The sequence below is a fragment of the Rhincodon typus genome, chromosome 12 (assembly GCF_021869965.1).
Source record: "Rhincodon typus isolate 14 chromosome 12, sRhiTyp1.1, whole genome shotgun sequence".
NCBI classification, from domain to species: Eukaryota; Metazoa; Chordata; class Chondrichthyes; order Orectolobiformes; family Rhincodontidae; genus Rhincodon; species Rhincodon typus.
The window spans coordinates 60,959,043-60,973,991 of NC_063343.1; the positions used below are offsets into that span (position 1 = coordinate 60,959,043).

Below are 14,949 nucleotides of genomic sequence, written 5' to 3' on the forward strand. Positions count from 1 at the left end.
ACTTCTGATTCCAAAAACACATCTTAGAGCCAGTCCCAATGGAACTCGGTTCTCTCCTGTTTTGCCAAGCTGAGTGAATAACTGAGTACTGTGTAACAGTCTGTGTTTGTGCTGTTTTGTTGCCAAATTGAGATACATTCTGCCTATTGTACAATACTTTAGTCAAAGGTCTCTGGCAATTTCAAATGTGTTACGTCTACTACATTATGTTTGCCTGTTATCTCTTTAAAAAGTCAGTAAGATTGATTGAGCTTGATGTCTCATTTTAAAATCTTTTCCAAATATTATGATTTTGGTTTCTGTATGTTTTCCTATGGGAGCTTTGGGTGTTAATTCCATTTTCTTTCCCACTTTGGTATTATGCTAACTGCACTGCCCACGATTTCCTCTTTATTTTTGAATAGCAGAGTCTGCCAGTCATTTGACGTGATTCCTTTCTTTGCACCAATACTTGTACTGTCTCCTACTTAACAGTCATTTTAAGCTTGCATTCTGTGATTTACCTGTTCTCTGACTGTTGGCATTACCCATATTTATCAGTTGGGTCTGATATTTACTCTCATCCAACTAACTTTCACGCTTCTGCTATTTTTGTCAATTCAACTTTTCTTTCCAGTTAAGCACTGGACCCCACTAGGTTTTCTGTGGTACAGTAGTATAGGACTTGTCTTAGTGGGATAATAATATGAAGGCAGTCTCCCTCCTTCCCACTCTTCTCCCCGTTCCTTCTTCATGTTTACCACTTTCTTTGTCTCTTTCTGTCTCTCATCCACAGTGCAACCTGTCTCTCAATTTGAATGTGTACTTTGTGGATTGTCTGGGATAATGTGTGCTGATTTGTGTTGGCTGACTATATAAATATGATACGTATTCATCTATTTTGTTTCAGTGAATACTACTTTAGCCTGGATAACTTGGAAAGAGACTTTTTCTTGAGAAGAAAGATGGATGCTGATGGTTTCTTGCCAGTCTCATTAATTGGAGGTTTTCACCGAGTCCAAGCATTGACCACTGATGTCAATCTCATCTTGGAGGTCTGTTGTGATGTTCACCAGCTCTCCATGTAGCTCCCGATGTGCAAGATTTGTTATTAAATATCTGAGATTTCTCTTCTTTATTTCATAAGAATAAATTTTACCTCTGTTCCTGTCATAGTTTCAGAGTGAGTTATTGTTGTTTGAGGAAAAGATATCCCAGCTTCTTTCCTCAGGAAATGAAAAGGGGGTTGTAGACACTTTAAAATATAGTCAGCGGGACTGGAAAAAACATTGCTACTAGCCACAAGATAATAGCAAGCACTCTTTCAGAATTGTAACAATAACTGGCTGTTGCACAAAAGTTGGAAACCACTAAAGATCGAACAGACCGTTTTAAAATTTAACCAGAGGTGGCTGGGAAACAGGAGATTGATATAAAGAATTTATATGGAGAATGTGACTAGAGCATTAGATAGATGATAATTTTATATGTGTGTGCTGTCTGGTCAGCAAATTTCTGAAGTGTATTTAGTGCAGTTTCAAATTCCCAGTCAGATTTGTATTTCTAAATCAGGGTTTGTTGCATTCACCAGGCTTTGAAAGACAGCACTGAGGTGGAAGTGGTTGACAAGAAGATCCGAAAAAAAGAAAACCCTGAGAAATGGCCGCTCCCAGAGACAGACTTCACACGTTTACTTAATTGCCCAGAATTCATTCCTGGGCAGACTTACAAAAAGCAGACTGGTGAGTCTAATTACTAGGTGAGTGGTCAATGGGGCAAGGACTGTGGTGGGTCGTTGACCAGTGAAGTGAACACTGGTCACTGTGGTGAGTGTTACTTTAGATGGTGGGATTGGTGTAACTCTGGATGGGTGATCAGTAGGATGAGTGTACTGCTGGGTGATGATCTTTGGAGCAAGCGTTAATGCTGGGTGTGTGGTCAGTAGGGAAGAAGCAACACATTATTAGGTGATCAATGACACAAATGTAACACTGGATCATTATCAGTGGGGCAGAAGTAGTACTGGGTGAGTTGTCAGTGGGTGTGTTCCTTACCAGTTCATGTGTTGTGGGCATTATTGGCAAGGCCAGCATTTATTGTCCATCTGTAATTGTCCTTGAGAATTTGATGTTGACTTTTGTAGTCCGTGGAATGTAGACACACCCAGAGTACTGTTAGGAGGGCAGTTCCAAGATTTTGCCCAGCAACGTTGAAGTGTTCCAAGTGAATGAGTGGCTTGAAGGAGAGCTTGCAGCTTGTGGTACTCAGAAAAATGTACAAATTGATAATATGATTCAATTAAATAGATCCTTGTCCTTCTGGGTGGTGCAGCTCATAGGTTCTGTAGGTGTTGTTGCAGAGGTCATGAGGAATCACTGCAGTGTATGTCCTAAATGAATTATATGTGTGTCAGTTGTGAAGGATCTGAATGTTGAAGAGTGGGTAGAGTGCCTGTCATGCAAGCTGCTTTGTCTTGGATGGTGTCAAAGTTTGAGTGTTGAGTGTCAGAGTAGCTTTTCTCTGAGCAAGTGGGTAGATGCAGCTGTCCCCTTAAGGGAGGCAGTGGCAGAGTGCTAATGTCATTGAAATAGTAATCTAGAGGCCCAGGCAAATGTTTTGAGAATGCGGTTTGGAATCCCATGATGGCAGATGGTGAAATTTGCATTCAATAAAATCTGGAATTAAAAGCTAATTCAATGAAACCATATTTCCCGTTGTTGATTGTCATAAAATTTCACTTGGATCAATAGCGAAGCAAATCTGCTATCCTTATGTGGTCTGGCCTACATGTGACTCCAGACCCAGAGCAATGTGGGTGGCTTTAAAATGCCATCTGTAATGGTTTAGTATGCCACTCAGTGCAAGGAGAATTAACGAGGTCCAGCCAGCAATGCCAATATCCCATGTAAGAATTACATAAATGTTGTGTTCCATCATGGTCATTTAAGTTGTGGGTGGGCTTTGGGGAGAGAGATGTCGATTACTCGCCACAGCAGCCTGAGCCTTATAGCCATCGTGCCTGGTTCAGTTCACCTTCTGGTCAATAGTAACCCCAGGATGTTGGTGAGCGATTCAGGGTGTCAAGGGGAGATGAGTATATTATCTTGTTGAAGATGGCCATTGCCTGGAACTTGTCTGGCATGATTTTATTTACTGCCCAACAGAGCAAGTCTGGATATTGTCCTGGTCTCCCTCCTTATACACATGGACTACTTGAGTAGCTGATAAATTTGGAAAGGTACTGAGCATTGTACAATCATCAGCAAATATCCCCAGCATCGCTAGCTGGCCAGCATTTTATTGCCCATCTCTAGTTCCCCTTGAGAAGGTGATAGTGAGCTGTCTTCTTGAGCCACTGCAGTCCATCTGCCATTAGGAAGAGATTCCAGGATTTTGACCCAGTGACAGTGGAGGAACGGTGATATAGTTCCAAGCCAGGATGGTAAGTGGCTTGGAGAGGAACTTGAAGGCGGCGATGTTCCCATATATCTGCTGGCCTTGTCCTTTTAGATGGAAATGGTCGTGGGTTTGAAAGATGCTGTCTGAGGGTCTTTGGTGAATTTCTGCAGTGCATCCTGTAGATGGTATACACTGCTGCTACTGAGTGCCGGCGATGGACGGAGTGGATGTTGATAGCAGGTGATTCAGTAATGGTAACACAATTGAATGTCAAGGGGTGATGGTTGGATTGTCTTTTATTGGTGATGGTCATAGTCTGGCATTTGTGTGGCACGATTGTTACTTGCCACTTGTCAGCCCAAGCTGGATATTGTCTAGATCTTGTGGCATGTGAACATGGACTGCTTCAGTATCTGAGGAGTCATGAATGGTGCTGAACATTGTGCAATCATGGGCAAACATCCCTACTTCTGATCTTATGATGGAGGGAAGGTCATTGATGATGCAGCTGAAGATGGCTGTGCCTAGCTAGGACACTACTCTGCAGAACTCCTGCAGAGATGTCCTGCAGTGAGATGTTTGACCTCCAAAAACCATGACATCTTCCTATGTGCCAGGTGTGACTGCAACCAGTGGAAGTTTGCCTCGATACCTATTGATTTCAATTCTGCTAGGGCTCCTTGATGTCACACTCGGTCGAATGCAGCCTTGATGTCAAGGGCTATCCCTCTCCTCACCTCTGGAATTTAGCTTTTTTGTCCACGTTTGAACCAAGGCAATGAGGTCAGGAGCTGAGTGGCCATAGCAGAGCTCAAACTGGTTGTCACCGAGTAGCTTATTGCTGAGCAGGTGCTGCTTGATAGCATTGACCATGCGACTGAAGAAAGGTCATTGAAGCAGTTGAAGATGGTTGGCCTAAGCCAGTAGCTGAGAAGTTCCTGCAACAGTGTCCTATGACTTAGTTTATTGACCTCCAGCAGCCACAACCATCTTTCTCGACATGTGACTGCACCAAGCAGAAAAGTATTTCCCCTGATTTCCATTGTCTCTAGTTTTGAAAGATTGTCTTGATCATCAGATATCGCCTTAAAGTCAAGGGTGTCATTCTCAAGCTGTTATTAGGTCAGGAACGGAGTCCTCCTGCTTCTACTTTTATGACCTCCCTATTTTCCTGGCTAAAGTGTTGTCAGTTGATGCGTGTAATGTTTGGCGCTGTGGACACTGGGGTTGATGGTCTGGGTTGGCATGTTTTTCAGAAAACGTGGTTTTGCGTGTAGCAGAGTATAACCTGGAGCATTGGAGGCTGAGGGGTGATCTTATAGAGGTTTATGAAATTATGAGGGGCATGGATAGAGCAAAAGCCAAGGTCTTTTTCCCAGTGTAGGTGAAACTAAAACTAGTAGAGGGCATAGGTGTAAGGTAAGAGGGAAAAGACTTAAAAGGAACCTGAGGGGCAACCATTTCATGCACAGGGTGGTGTGTGTTTGGAACAACCTGCCAGAGGAAGTGGTGGAGGCAGGTACAATTTACAACATTTTAAAAAACATCTGACTGGGAGCATGAATAGGAAGAGTTTAGGGGGATATTAGGCAAAAGCTGGCAAATGGGACTAGATCAGTTTGGGATATCTGGTCGGTGGGGATGAGTTGGACCAAAAGGTCTGTTTCTGTGCTGTATAACTTTATTACTTTGTCTCTCTGATCTGCTCTTTCTCTGTTAGAGTCGGCTCCAGGTTCACCCCGGGCAGGCAGTGCTGCAAGCTCCAAGACTGAGGAACCCAGTAATTTGAAGACTTTGCCGAAAGGACTTTCCACCAGCCTTCCTGATCTGGATTCTGACACGTGGATTGAAGTGAAAAAAAGACATCGGCCAGCTCCTGCAAAACCAAAGGTTAGTCTTGAGTCCTTCTACTTTACCAGGGTATTTTGTACCCTGTTTGTACCGAGGAGTTGTCATAGCAACTCGAGACTCACCACAATCTTTTAAAGGAATTTTGGAATGCTACACTTTCTAGTTCAATCTTGTGAATGATTTTTTTTTTTGAAACAAGAGGGCCTTATGACTGTCACCCTGCCCCCTTCTTCTATCTTACATTGAAGGTCCTGTCACGCCATGAATCAAATTCGCCCCTCTCAAGGCCCTGTTATCATTTCCCTCTCCTTTGATGGAGAGTTTGGAGCATAGTGATATAAATTTGGCATGCTGTCCCTGAAGACGAGGAGGGTTTAATGATTGCTTTGATTACTAATTTTTGAATTCTAAATGAATAGGATTTCAACAAAAAGATTATCTTATTGAATGGCAGAGCAGGCTTGATGGGATATGTAACCTGTCCTCCTATTTCTTAGTTCTAGAGACATTTTTATCATTTTTAAGAATTCAAAACCGACACCACATATGGTTTGCTGTTTGATCATCTTGCTGTGTTTGTCCAAACCTTTGCACACAGTACATCTGAACAATAAACATACAGGACAATAAATAACATCACCCATTTTCCACCTAAATAGTACTGTATTTTTTAATGGTTCTGACTGCAAATTGTGAAGGGAAGCTAATGTTTATTATTGGCCATTACTCGCACTACTCTAGATGGTTCATTTAGCATGTCAAGTGTTGCTGTAGGAAAGACCCCAGAAACGAAAGGTGTTCAAAGCCCACAGATGGTAGTTCCCTCTGGTTCCATGCTTGATGGTAAACTTGATCTTTGCCCTATTGCCCATTTCCTTATCTCAAAACTACTACAGCTATCTCATGTCATAATGTATTAACAGAATTTAGTCAAATAGACATAACATCCTACATTTTTCAGCAGTGGTTAAAAAGAACAATTGTCAAAATTGTATCCTGATGAATCAAGCCCTAAAGTGATGTGGGGTTAGGCAGTTTTAACCATTTCCAGAGACATTTCAAATCCACCAACCATTTGGAAGTTTAATGAAATCAAAACCCATAGTTGTGTGAAATGTGACTGAATCCTAATTTTAAGTACAATGTGTAGATAGGTTGATTTGACGTTGCAATAGAAGCAAAGGGCCCTGTTCCTATTTCAAGGGCAATTAATTTACATCTAATGTATGGAAATAACATTTCAGTGAGCGAGTGGTCCAACTATGGAACAGACTCACTGGGGAGCCGGTGAGAATCAGTTATAATTCACGCATTCCTTTGAGATGATACATTCTTTTGACGTAACATTTTGGAATAGCATATTTGTGTAATTTGAGACAACAGTGAGTTGCATGCTTTTGCAGAAAGGATGAAGTTGGGCCTTTGGTTCCCAAAGGTCTCATTGGGGTGTTTCTTCATCTCGGGTTTGGGTCAGTTGCAAATGGATTCATAGAATTATAGAACACCTACAGTGCAAATAGAGGCCATTGAGTCCATCGAGTCTGCTCTGACCCTCTGAAGAGCATCCCACCCCACCCCCATAACCGTGCATTTATCATAGATAACCCATCTTTTCTGCACAACCCTGGACACCACAGGGCAATTTATCATGGCCAATCCACCTGACATGCAGATCTTTGGACTGTGAGTGAGATGCCACTCAGACACGGGAAAGAATGTGCAAACTTCACACATACAGTCACCCAAAGATGGAATTGAAATCAGGTTCCTAGCCCTTTTGAGACAACATTGCTAACCACTGAGCCACCGAGCTGCCAGGCTTGCATTCTTCAGTTAGTAACTCCAGAGCTCATAACATCCATAGTTCAAGCACAGCTAAACTCAAAGGGTGAGGTGAGAATTGTTAACCTTGGTGTAAAGACAGCATATGAACACTGTGACATCAGTGAGTCCTTGGGAAATTGACCTGAATAGGCAAAGGGATATCTGTCCATTGGCTTGAATAATAAACAACATGAAGGTACATGGATGATTTTTGGAGGCCATTCATCTCCGCCCAGGAATTACTGCATGCCTTTCTCAAGGTGGTATCCTATGTCTGACTATCATCATCAGATCAATGATTCTGTCGTCTTCAATCAGATCAGGGATCATGGATAATCAGACAGTGTTCTCTTCCATTCACAATACTTCAAATAATGGAGCTGTCTCTGCTTTCATGCAGTAAGGAGTAGATAGTATCCAAGCCTGTTACACTTTGCGTTTTGTAAGTGCCAGACAATGACCATTTCCAATAAGAGAGTGAAACTGCTTTCCTTGGTGTTCATTTGCATTTCCATCATTGAATTCCTTATTAACAACATCCTGTGAGTGACTATTGACAAGAAACTTAATTGGCGATACCATGTAACAACTGTGACAAAAAGAGCCGATCGTAGTTTAGATATTCTATAATACCGACTTCAAAAGCTGAGTATTCTGTAATGATTGATTCACCTCCCAACTTCCTAAAGCCTAACCACCAACTTCAAGGAAGTGTCTAGCATGTGTTGGATCATGTGCCTAGATGCAGCACCAACAGTACTTAAGAACCTTGATGCCTTTCTGGTCAAAGAAGCTCACTTCTGTTGGTATGCCATTGACCATCTAAGACATTCACCCCTCCTCACTGGCATGCTAACTGGAGTGTGTGCTTTCTACAAGATGTAATTTGCTAAGTCTGCAGCAACACTTCCCAACCCACAATCTCTCCCAGTTTGAAAGACAACAGGAGGTATTCAACAACCTTTCAAAACAAACAGTGCTGACTTGAAAATACTGCACTGCCCTTCCAGTGGCATTAATTAAAAATCCTGAAACTCCCTAACTTAGAACACTATGGGTACTTTTACCATAGTTATTGTGGTAGTTGAAAGAGGTGATTCATCAGCACTGTCTTGAGGGTAGTTTTGGATTGACAGTGTTGGCCTTGCCGATGATGGTTGTCTGTCACTGAATTCGCTTGTGTGACAAAAATCTGTCATTCTGCTTTTACATTTTCAGTTGACCCTTGGGCTTTTAGGGGAGAAAGCTCCACTGTTTGTTTGTAGGTTCATAAATGAATAGATTTTCTAGTTTACTGTGGGCAGTTTCTGTCATGTGTATAGCCCTCAAGCTAAGTTTAGCTTGTGACTCCCTCTTCCTGTTCAATTTAATATTCAATTCAGTTATGCCCTGGCCACTGTTAGCTAAGCATTCCTTTAGCATTTAACTCAGGCTCATTACTTGCAAATTTATGAATTAGGAGCAGGCCATTCATAATATGAAAGGAGCTCCGTTCTTCAGTAAAATCGTGGTTTATCTGATTGTAGCCTTAAATCTACTTTTCTTGTCTAGACCTGAGTCTTTTGTCAATTATTCATGAATTACTTATTCTAAAATGTATTAAGGTGTGGCCCTTGATTCACTAACATATTGTCTTAGGAGTATATTCAATAAACTTTGCCTTTTGGTACTTGAACTATTCTTCTCCCAGCATATTGCATAAAATAAGATCTCACATTACTGTTATTACTTTTCATTCTCTGATCTCAATATTTGTGCACTCTGTTCTGCATGGTAACGAGAATGTAAATGTTAATAGAATTCCTGGTTGTTGAGTATCAAATGGAGTTTTTGATTTGGGTGTGACTTCTGTAGGTTCCAGTTTATGTTAAGAGAAGGAAATGGATCTTGGCATCTAAAATGGCTTTTTTTGTCAGAAATAGCAAATTGATGGTCTAAGTAGTACTGTTCATCTATTATCTACTCCAGGGTTTAAAAAAATTGATAATTAAAATGATTAATGTATTAGAAGAATATGATTTGCTCCTCAATGACTAGCTTTAACATATTCCACTTTGCAATTTCCACTTCAATACCTCACTGCCGCAACTGCACGGAGGGGTTAAGGTGAGACCAGTTTCAAAACTTGCACATTTTAACACACTTTTCTTGGTGTGAAACAGTTTCTGCTTCCATGTAAATCAGATATTTGTAGTGATCTAACATTATGGGCTCTGGGGCTTTCCTTTTGGTAAGTTTTATGTGGGAATAGAGGTTCAGATGTGATATAAAAGGCACACCTAGGCCAGTGCTTGATATGAGAATATTGATTGAGCTGTGAGAGGAGGATGGCAAATATGATAGAAATGAAGTAGAGGCAAGATTAGGCCATCTGGCTATTCAGTATGATTGTGACTGAATTGATAGTGGTTTCAACACTACATTACCACTTTAAAACCCTGACACCCTTGTAGTCAGTAATGTGCCTGTATCTTAAAAATGCTCAGTTACTTTGTGCCTACTGTACTGGGGGTGTTCCAAAGACTCACGCCCCGGAGTGAGAGAGTATAGATTGAAATGCAGTTGTCAGTTTTGGTGCAGTATATAGATGGGGTTATAGGTTCAACTATAATATACCTGAAGGTGTCAGTTGTTGTGCAGTGCACCAGAGGCTGAAGGCTTGGATTCTGACCAGGTTTGGACTGGTTATGCACCTGCTGATGTACCAAATTCAGAAGTATGAAATTGTTGCTTTTATTTTGGTCTTGAAATTTTTCAGCCTTTTAATAATGGTTAACTTAATTCTGTTGATGCAGAATTCATTATTACCCTTGGAGATTTTTAAAATACAGCACTGATCGAATTGTGGTGATTCTCTATTTCAGAAATCTGAAGAACCCAAAACCCAAACATCTTTGAAGCCAGACCAAGAGGAACAAGAGGAGCTGGACTTCATGTTTGATGAGGAGATGGAGCAGATGGTTGGGCGCAAGAACACGTTCACTGATTGGTCGGATGAGGATTCTGATTGTGAAATTGACGATCGTGATGTGAACAAGATTCTAATTGTGGCACAGACGCCTCCATATTTGAGGAAACATCCCGGTGGGGACAGGACAGGGAATCACATCTCCAGGGCAAAACTGACATCTGAGTTTGGTAAGGTCATTAATGACGGCCTTTACTACTACGAGCAGGACCTATGGAAAGAGGATTATGAACCAGAATATGCAACCATAAAGGTAGGTCTCTGGATTTTAACCAGATTAACAGGCGCAGTTGAACAGGGATGCCATTTGGAACTCCTGTCACAGAACTTTTTCAGGGCTTCAATCATCACTTCAATCTGTTTTATTGAAGAAGCTTTCCTGTCTTTAGTGATTTTCGGCCTGTTCAGTAGATACAGCTGAATTCCTTAACGCCCCCAACCCAGGTCTGCCAGTTGCAGGCTGGGCTTGTCAGTTTGTCAATTACAGTCGAGTTTGCAGCCAGGTAGTTGTTACAGTCTATAGTACATCTCCAATCAACTACAAAAATCTTAAGCTGTTCTGAAAAAATAAGCTCTTTTAATCACTCTGTTAGGACATTTTATGATACATCTGCAGGACATGTGGGATTTGAACCCAGGCCTTCAAGCCCATAGGTGGAAGCATTACTGCTGCATCACAGGATGAGTACACAAAAAAACTGGTTAAACAGGCGGAGTGGATCAGACAGTAGTTATAGAACATACTCCATATTCATTTGCACTGAGTTTGAACAGAGGTGAAAGTGGGATGGATTCTAGTTATTTTCTAATTAGCCTGTATAGAGATGTCATTGTACACCCTGGAGCATTGTAGAATTTGAACCTGGACCTTCTGGCCCAGTGAGAGCTAGTGGTTTCCCAATTTTAACACAATTATGCCAAAAACAACTTCATGAAATATCTGAATGTTCCAGAGATCACAATCACAGAATTGTTTGTGGTGGGCATGAGCCTCAGCTGGTAATCGTTGGTTTGTGTTTGCTTACCATTGCATTCTATCTGTTTCTGTTTTGTATTCATGTAACATTCACTCAAATTGACTGAACCAGCACCAGCTTATAAACAAACAGACTCCATTTAGGCTGCTTGGAATGGCCATTATTGATGGATTTACAGCCACTGAGACTAAGATTTGTTTCCCTCTTTTAAAATACACAGTTGGGTGTGGAAAAGCAGGTATCAGAAAATTGGATTGGGGTGAGTTGCCTGGATGGCTAGTTTGCATTGCGGGTTCAATTCCTCACACCGACTGAGGTTACCATGAAGGACACTGTTTCTTGGCCTTGCCTGTCATCTGAGACATGGTGACCCTCATGTTAGTAAAATCTAATGAGAGCAATCCTATGGTCTGGTGTAACTGGTGACATTTGTACTCATTGCCCAGCGCAACTGGCTGATTTGACATTGTAAGGTCTTGTTTCCTCCACCTCACTGTGCTGTCACTTGCTACAGACTGGTTTTTGGAAAGGAAATGGAGGCCATAGAATCCGTGGAAAAGCTTACTATCTGTGATTAATGTGTGGTCATTGAGGTTTGAAAAATGTTGAAGATTGTCTGAGAAAGGGAAAGATCATTCAAACATTGGGGTGGGGGGGATGGGAGAATGAATGGTGGTGCTCACCTATCAGTGCAAACTGTTATGGGATAATATAATTGTTTAGTGGTTGTATCTGTGCTGGATATGCATCAACTTCTTTGCCAAACTATATAAATTGCATTTGTAGAGCTAGATCATTCAGCACTTCTCCAGGAGAGTTTAGCAAATTAGAACATTATAGATCAATTTCAGCCAGAGTAAATGGAAGGACTGTTTTGACAAAACAGTTAGTTCACAATAGGAGATCTTTAAATAAGAGTTGGAATTAAGTACGTACCAGGAAAGGACAGGCTCTTATGGTGCAGAGGTCGTATCCTTACCTCTGGCCAGGAGGCCTGGGTTCAAGTCCCACCAGAAGAGGATTAAACTGTGTAACAAAGTTTGGCGTTCCAAAGGTTGAATTAGAAGAGCAGATCAAATTTGAAACTTGTAAAAGTGTTGAACGTTTCTTATAGATCTCTTTCTTTCTCTGTCCATTTCTTTCCTACCCTAAGAAACCATTCAGCCTATTGTGGTTTTTCACAATATGTTCTTTCTCCATGGCCCTGGAAAATTTTCCTCTTCAAGTATGTTTTCCAAATCACAATTTATGAAACTTCTTCCTTCATGTTGCTGCATTTGATTCTTCTGACAGTTACCTTAAATCAGTGTCCTCTGCTAACTGAGTGTCCTACCACTGGAAATATTTGCTGTTTATTTGCTATGCTGTAGTTCTTATTGAATGTGAACGTGTCCATTAAGTTTCTTTCAACCCTCTTGCTGTGAGGATAATTGCCCAGTTTCATCGGTCTCTTCACTTAGTATTATGCACTTGGCACCATTTTCATAAACCTGCTCTGTACCCTCTCCATTGTTTTACTGTTTGGTGACCAGATTTGGACTTAATGCTCTTGTTGATGCCTGACTAGTGCTTTATATGGATTTTAGGAGAACTTCTTTGCTTTTGTACTCAACGTTGTTACTAATAAAGCCAAGTACTCCATTGCCTTTAATGATGCTCTCTTTCAGCCTTTAAAGGTCAATATAAATGGACCCTTCAACCTCTCTGTTGTGCATACTTTCCCTCTTTCTATTTCTCTACCCCTTCCATAGACTTCCTTGCTGTGTCTCTCGCTCTTGCTGTCCCCATCGCGCAGATGACCACCACCACCACCTCCCACCCGCGCCCCCCCCCCGCGCACACAGCCCACGCGTGCTGTCCGTTTTGGATCTACGTCCCGTCTCATTCGCTCACCTGGCGTTTCTACTGCATCTTTATCTCAGTTTCTTTCAGTCTGCCCATCTCACGCTGGTCTTGTTCTATTTTGTTCCAGCCTTTTTCTTGAATATGTATGTTCTGGTCTGTCTCAGTCTGTCTATTTACATTGCAGCAAGAAGTGGAAAATTTCAAGAAGCTAAATATGATCAGCAGAGAGGAGTTTGACACTCTGACCCCTGAACCTCCTGTTGATCCAAACCAAGAAGTCCCACCTGGACCACCGAGACCACAGCAAGGTAAAGGAATCTTGTCAGTCCGGTGCTGTATCCAAATGTCCATTTGATAGGGTATGACACTGGATGCAACAACAGACAGGCTGGCATCTTGAAAATGACAATAAAACTTCCAGAATCTCATTTTAAAAGAGAATCTAATGTGTATGGGGAGGAGTAGGAAGTTGAGACTGATGTGCTTTCCCTGATAGGCTGAATGGCCTCTTGCCGTTTAGCCATACATGTGATGTAGGCGTTGCTGGCTGAGCCAGCATTTATTTATCATGCTTAGTTTCCCTTGAGAAGGTAGCGGTGAACCATTTGAACTGCCGCAGTAGTTCACTGTAGTTATGTTGGGTATGGAGTCTGATAAACCCTGCCAACCCACCAATCCGTGTGTGGTTGGAGCCTGTAAAAATTTCTTATTCATGTTAGTTTCCAGAGTTCACATTTCTGCCTTGCTGTCAGGTTTAATGGAGATGGGAGAGGAATGCCAGAAGTGTGAGAAAACTGGCTGTATGTCAGGAACAATGTTGAAGTCATCACACACATTTGAGCCCACAGCCACAATGTGCATTGAATACAAACCATTCTAGTGCTGAAAAGGTAAACTCACTGTTATACATTGATCACCCCCTGTCACATTCAGTCTGTTGCACTAGCTTAGGCTCTTTGATAGAACTACCCGGTTAGTCTCACTCCCCTATTCTTCAAAATTTGCTGTAAATATTGTTTAATTATTTATTCACTGTAGATTATAGAAATTCATGGTTGAATCTTTATCCTGTAATACAGCAACTCACTGTAAAAGCATTCTTTTCTTCTTTTGTCTGATTTTGTTTTCCCCCCCATGTTAAGTCCATGTTTTCTGGTTTCTAGCCTTCCTGCCACTGGAAGCAGTTACCCCATACTGACTGTCAAAACGCCTCAAAAGTAGCTGACAAGTGGCAAAACAAAAAATCTTGATTGTCTTGTTTCAGCACAATTATTTAGTTCATTGTAGGATACAGAGAAGGGTATTCAATTTTATGTAGTGTAAACTTTATTTTATATTTAAATATATAAAAAACCCATTGGGCTCTTTACCAAGTGTATACAAGAACCTGAATCCTGCATCTTTGTTCAGTACCTACAGATGCATTGGCCAATAAACTTTTTGGTGCAGCTGAACCACCAGTGTCTTGCATGGCACGATCTTTGCCAACAACTGTTCCGGAATCACCAAACTACCGGGGCGCACGAACCCCTCGCACCCCCCGCACACCCAGGTTAAAGGATCCAAGTCAAATGTCCAGATTTTACCCTGTTGTGAAAGAAGGGAGGCCTCTGGATGCGAAGGTAAGGTTCTGACAAAGTTCTGGATTTAGAAGAACTCTAGAGCATAAATTTAGGGAACACACGCTTAAGGAAATTTGTTGCTCTGAAGTTTGAAATTTAGAACATTAAAGCACAGTTCAGCAGCTATTATATTAGATTCTGGCCAGCTCATCATGCAATAAAAGGTTGACTGTAGAGATACTTCAGGAAGAATCCTCCAGGATTTTAATTGGGGTGAAGAATTACACCATGTATTCACAAATTATTCCAGAGGTGCATCGCAGAAGCATGATTGAGGGGTAAAGGAAATTGAATTTATAAAGCATGTTTCACCACCTCAGGGAATCTCAAAACACTTTACTGCCAAGTAAGTATATTTGAAGTGTAATTGTTACTGCCTCATCAAAAATATATTCTCTGATTTACATTTTTGCAAACCCTGAGCTTCAGGTTGCCTGCCACTTCAACACCACCATGTTTCCTGACCAGCATTTCTGTCTTGGGC

The 14,949-nt window shown here is 41.4% G+C and overlaps 1 protein-coding gene across 2 annotated transcripts in view; it reads left to right on the forward strand.

Annotated features, from left to right (window-relative positions):
- Positions 1-14,949, forward strand: part of larp1 (La ribonucleoprotein 1, translational regulator) — a 116,040-nt gene that overhangs the window by 79,782 nt on the left and 21,309 nt on the right. The window contains exons 9-14 of one of the 2 annotated variants that reach the window (XM_048603811.1): positions 890-1,034; positions 1,571-1,721; positions 5,099-5,268; positions 9,918-10,274; positions 13,028-13,151; positions 14,254-14,465. In XM_048603811.1, the coding sequence (XP_048459768.1) occupies positions 890-1,034; positions 1,571-1,721; positions 5,099-5,268; positions 9,918-10,274; positions 13,028-13,151; positions 14,254-14,465 (1,159 nt within the window). The remainder of the gene's footprint in view (positions 1-889; positions 1,035-1,570; positions 1,722-5,098; positions 5,269-9,917; positions 10,275-13,027; positions 13,152-14,253; positions 14,466-14,949) is intronic. The other variant, XM_048603812.1, reaches the window with a different exon arrangement.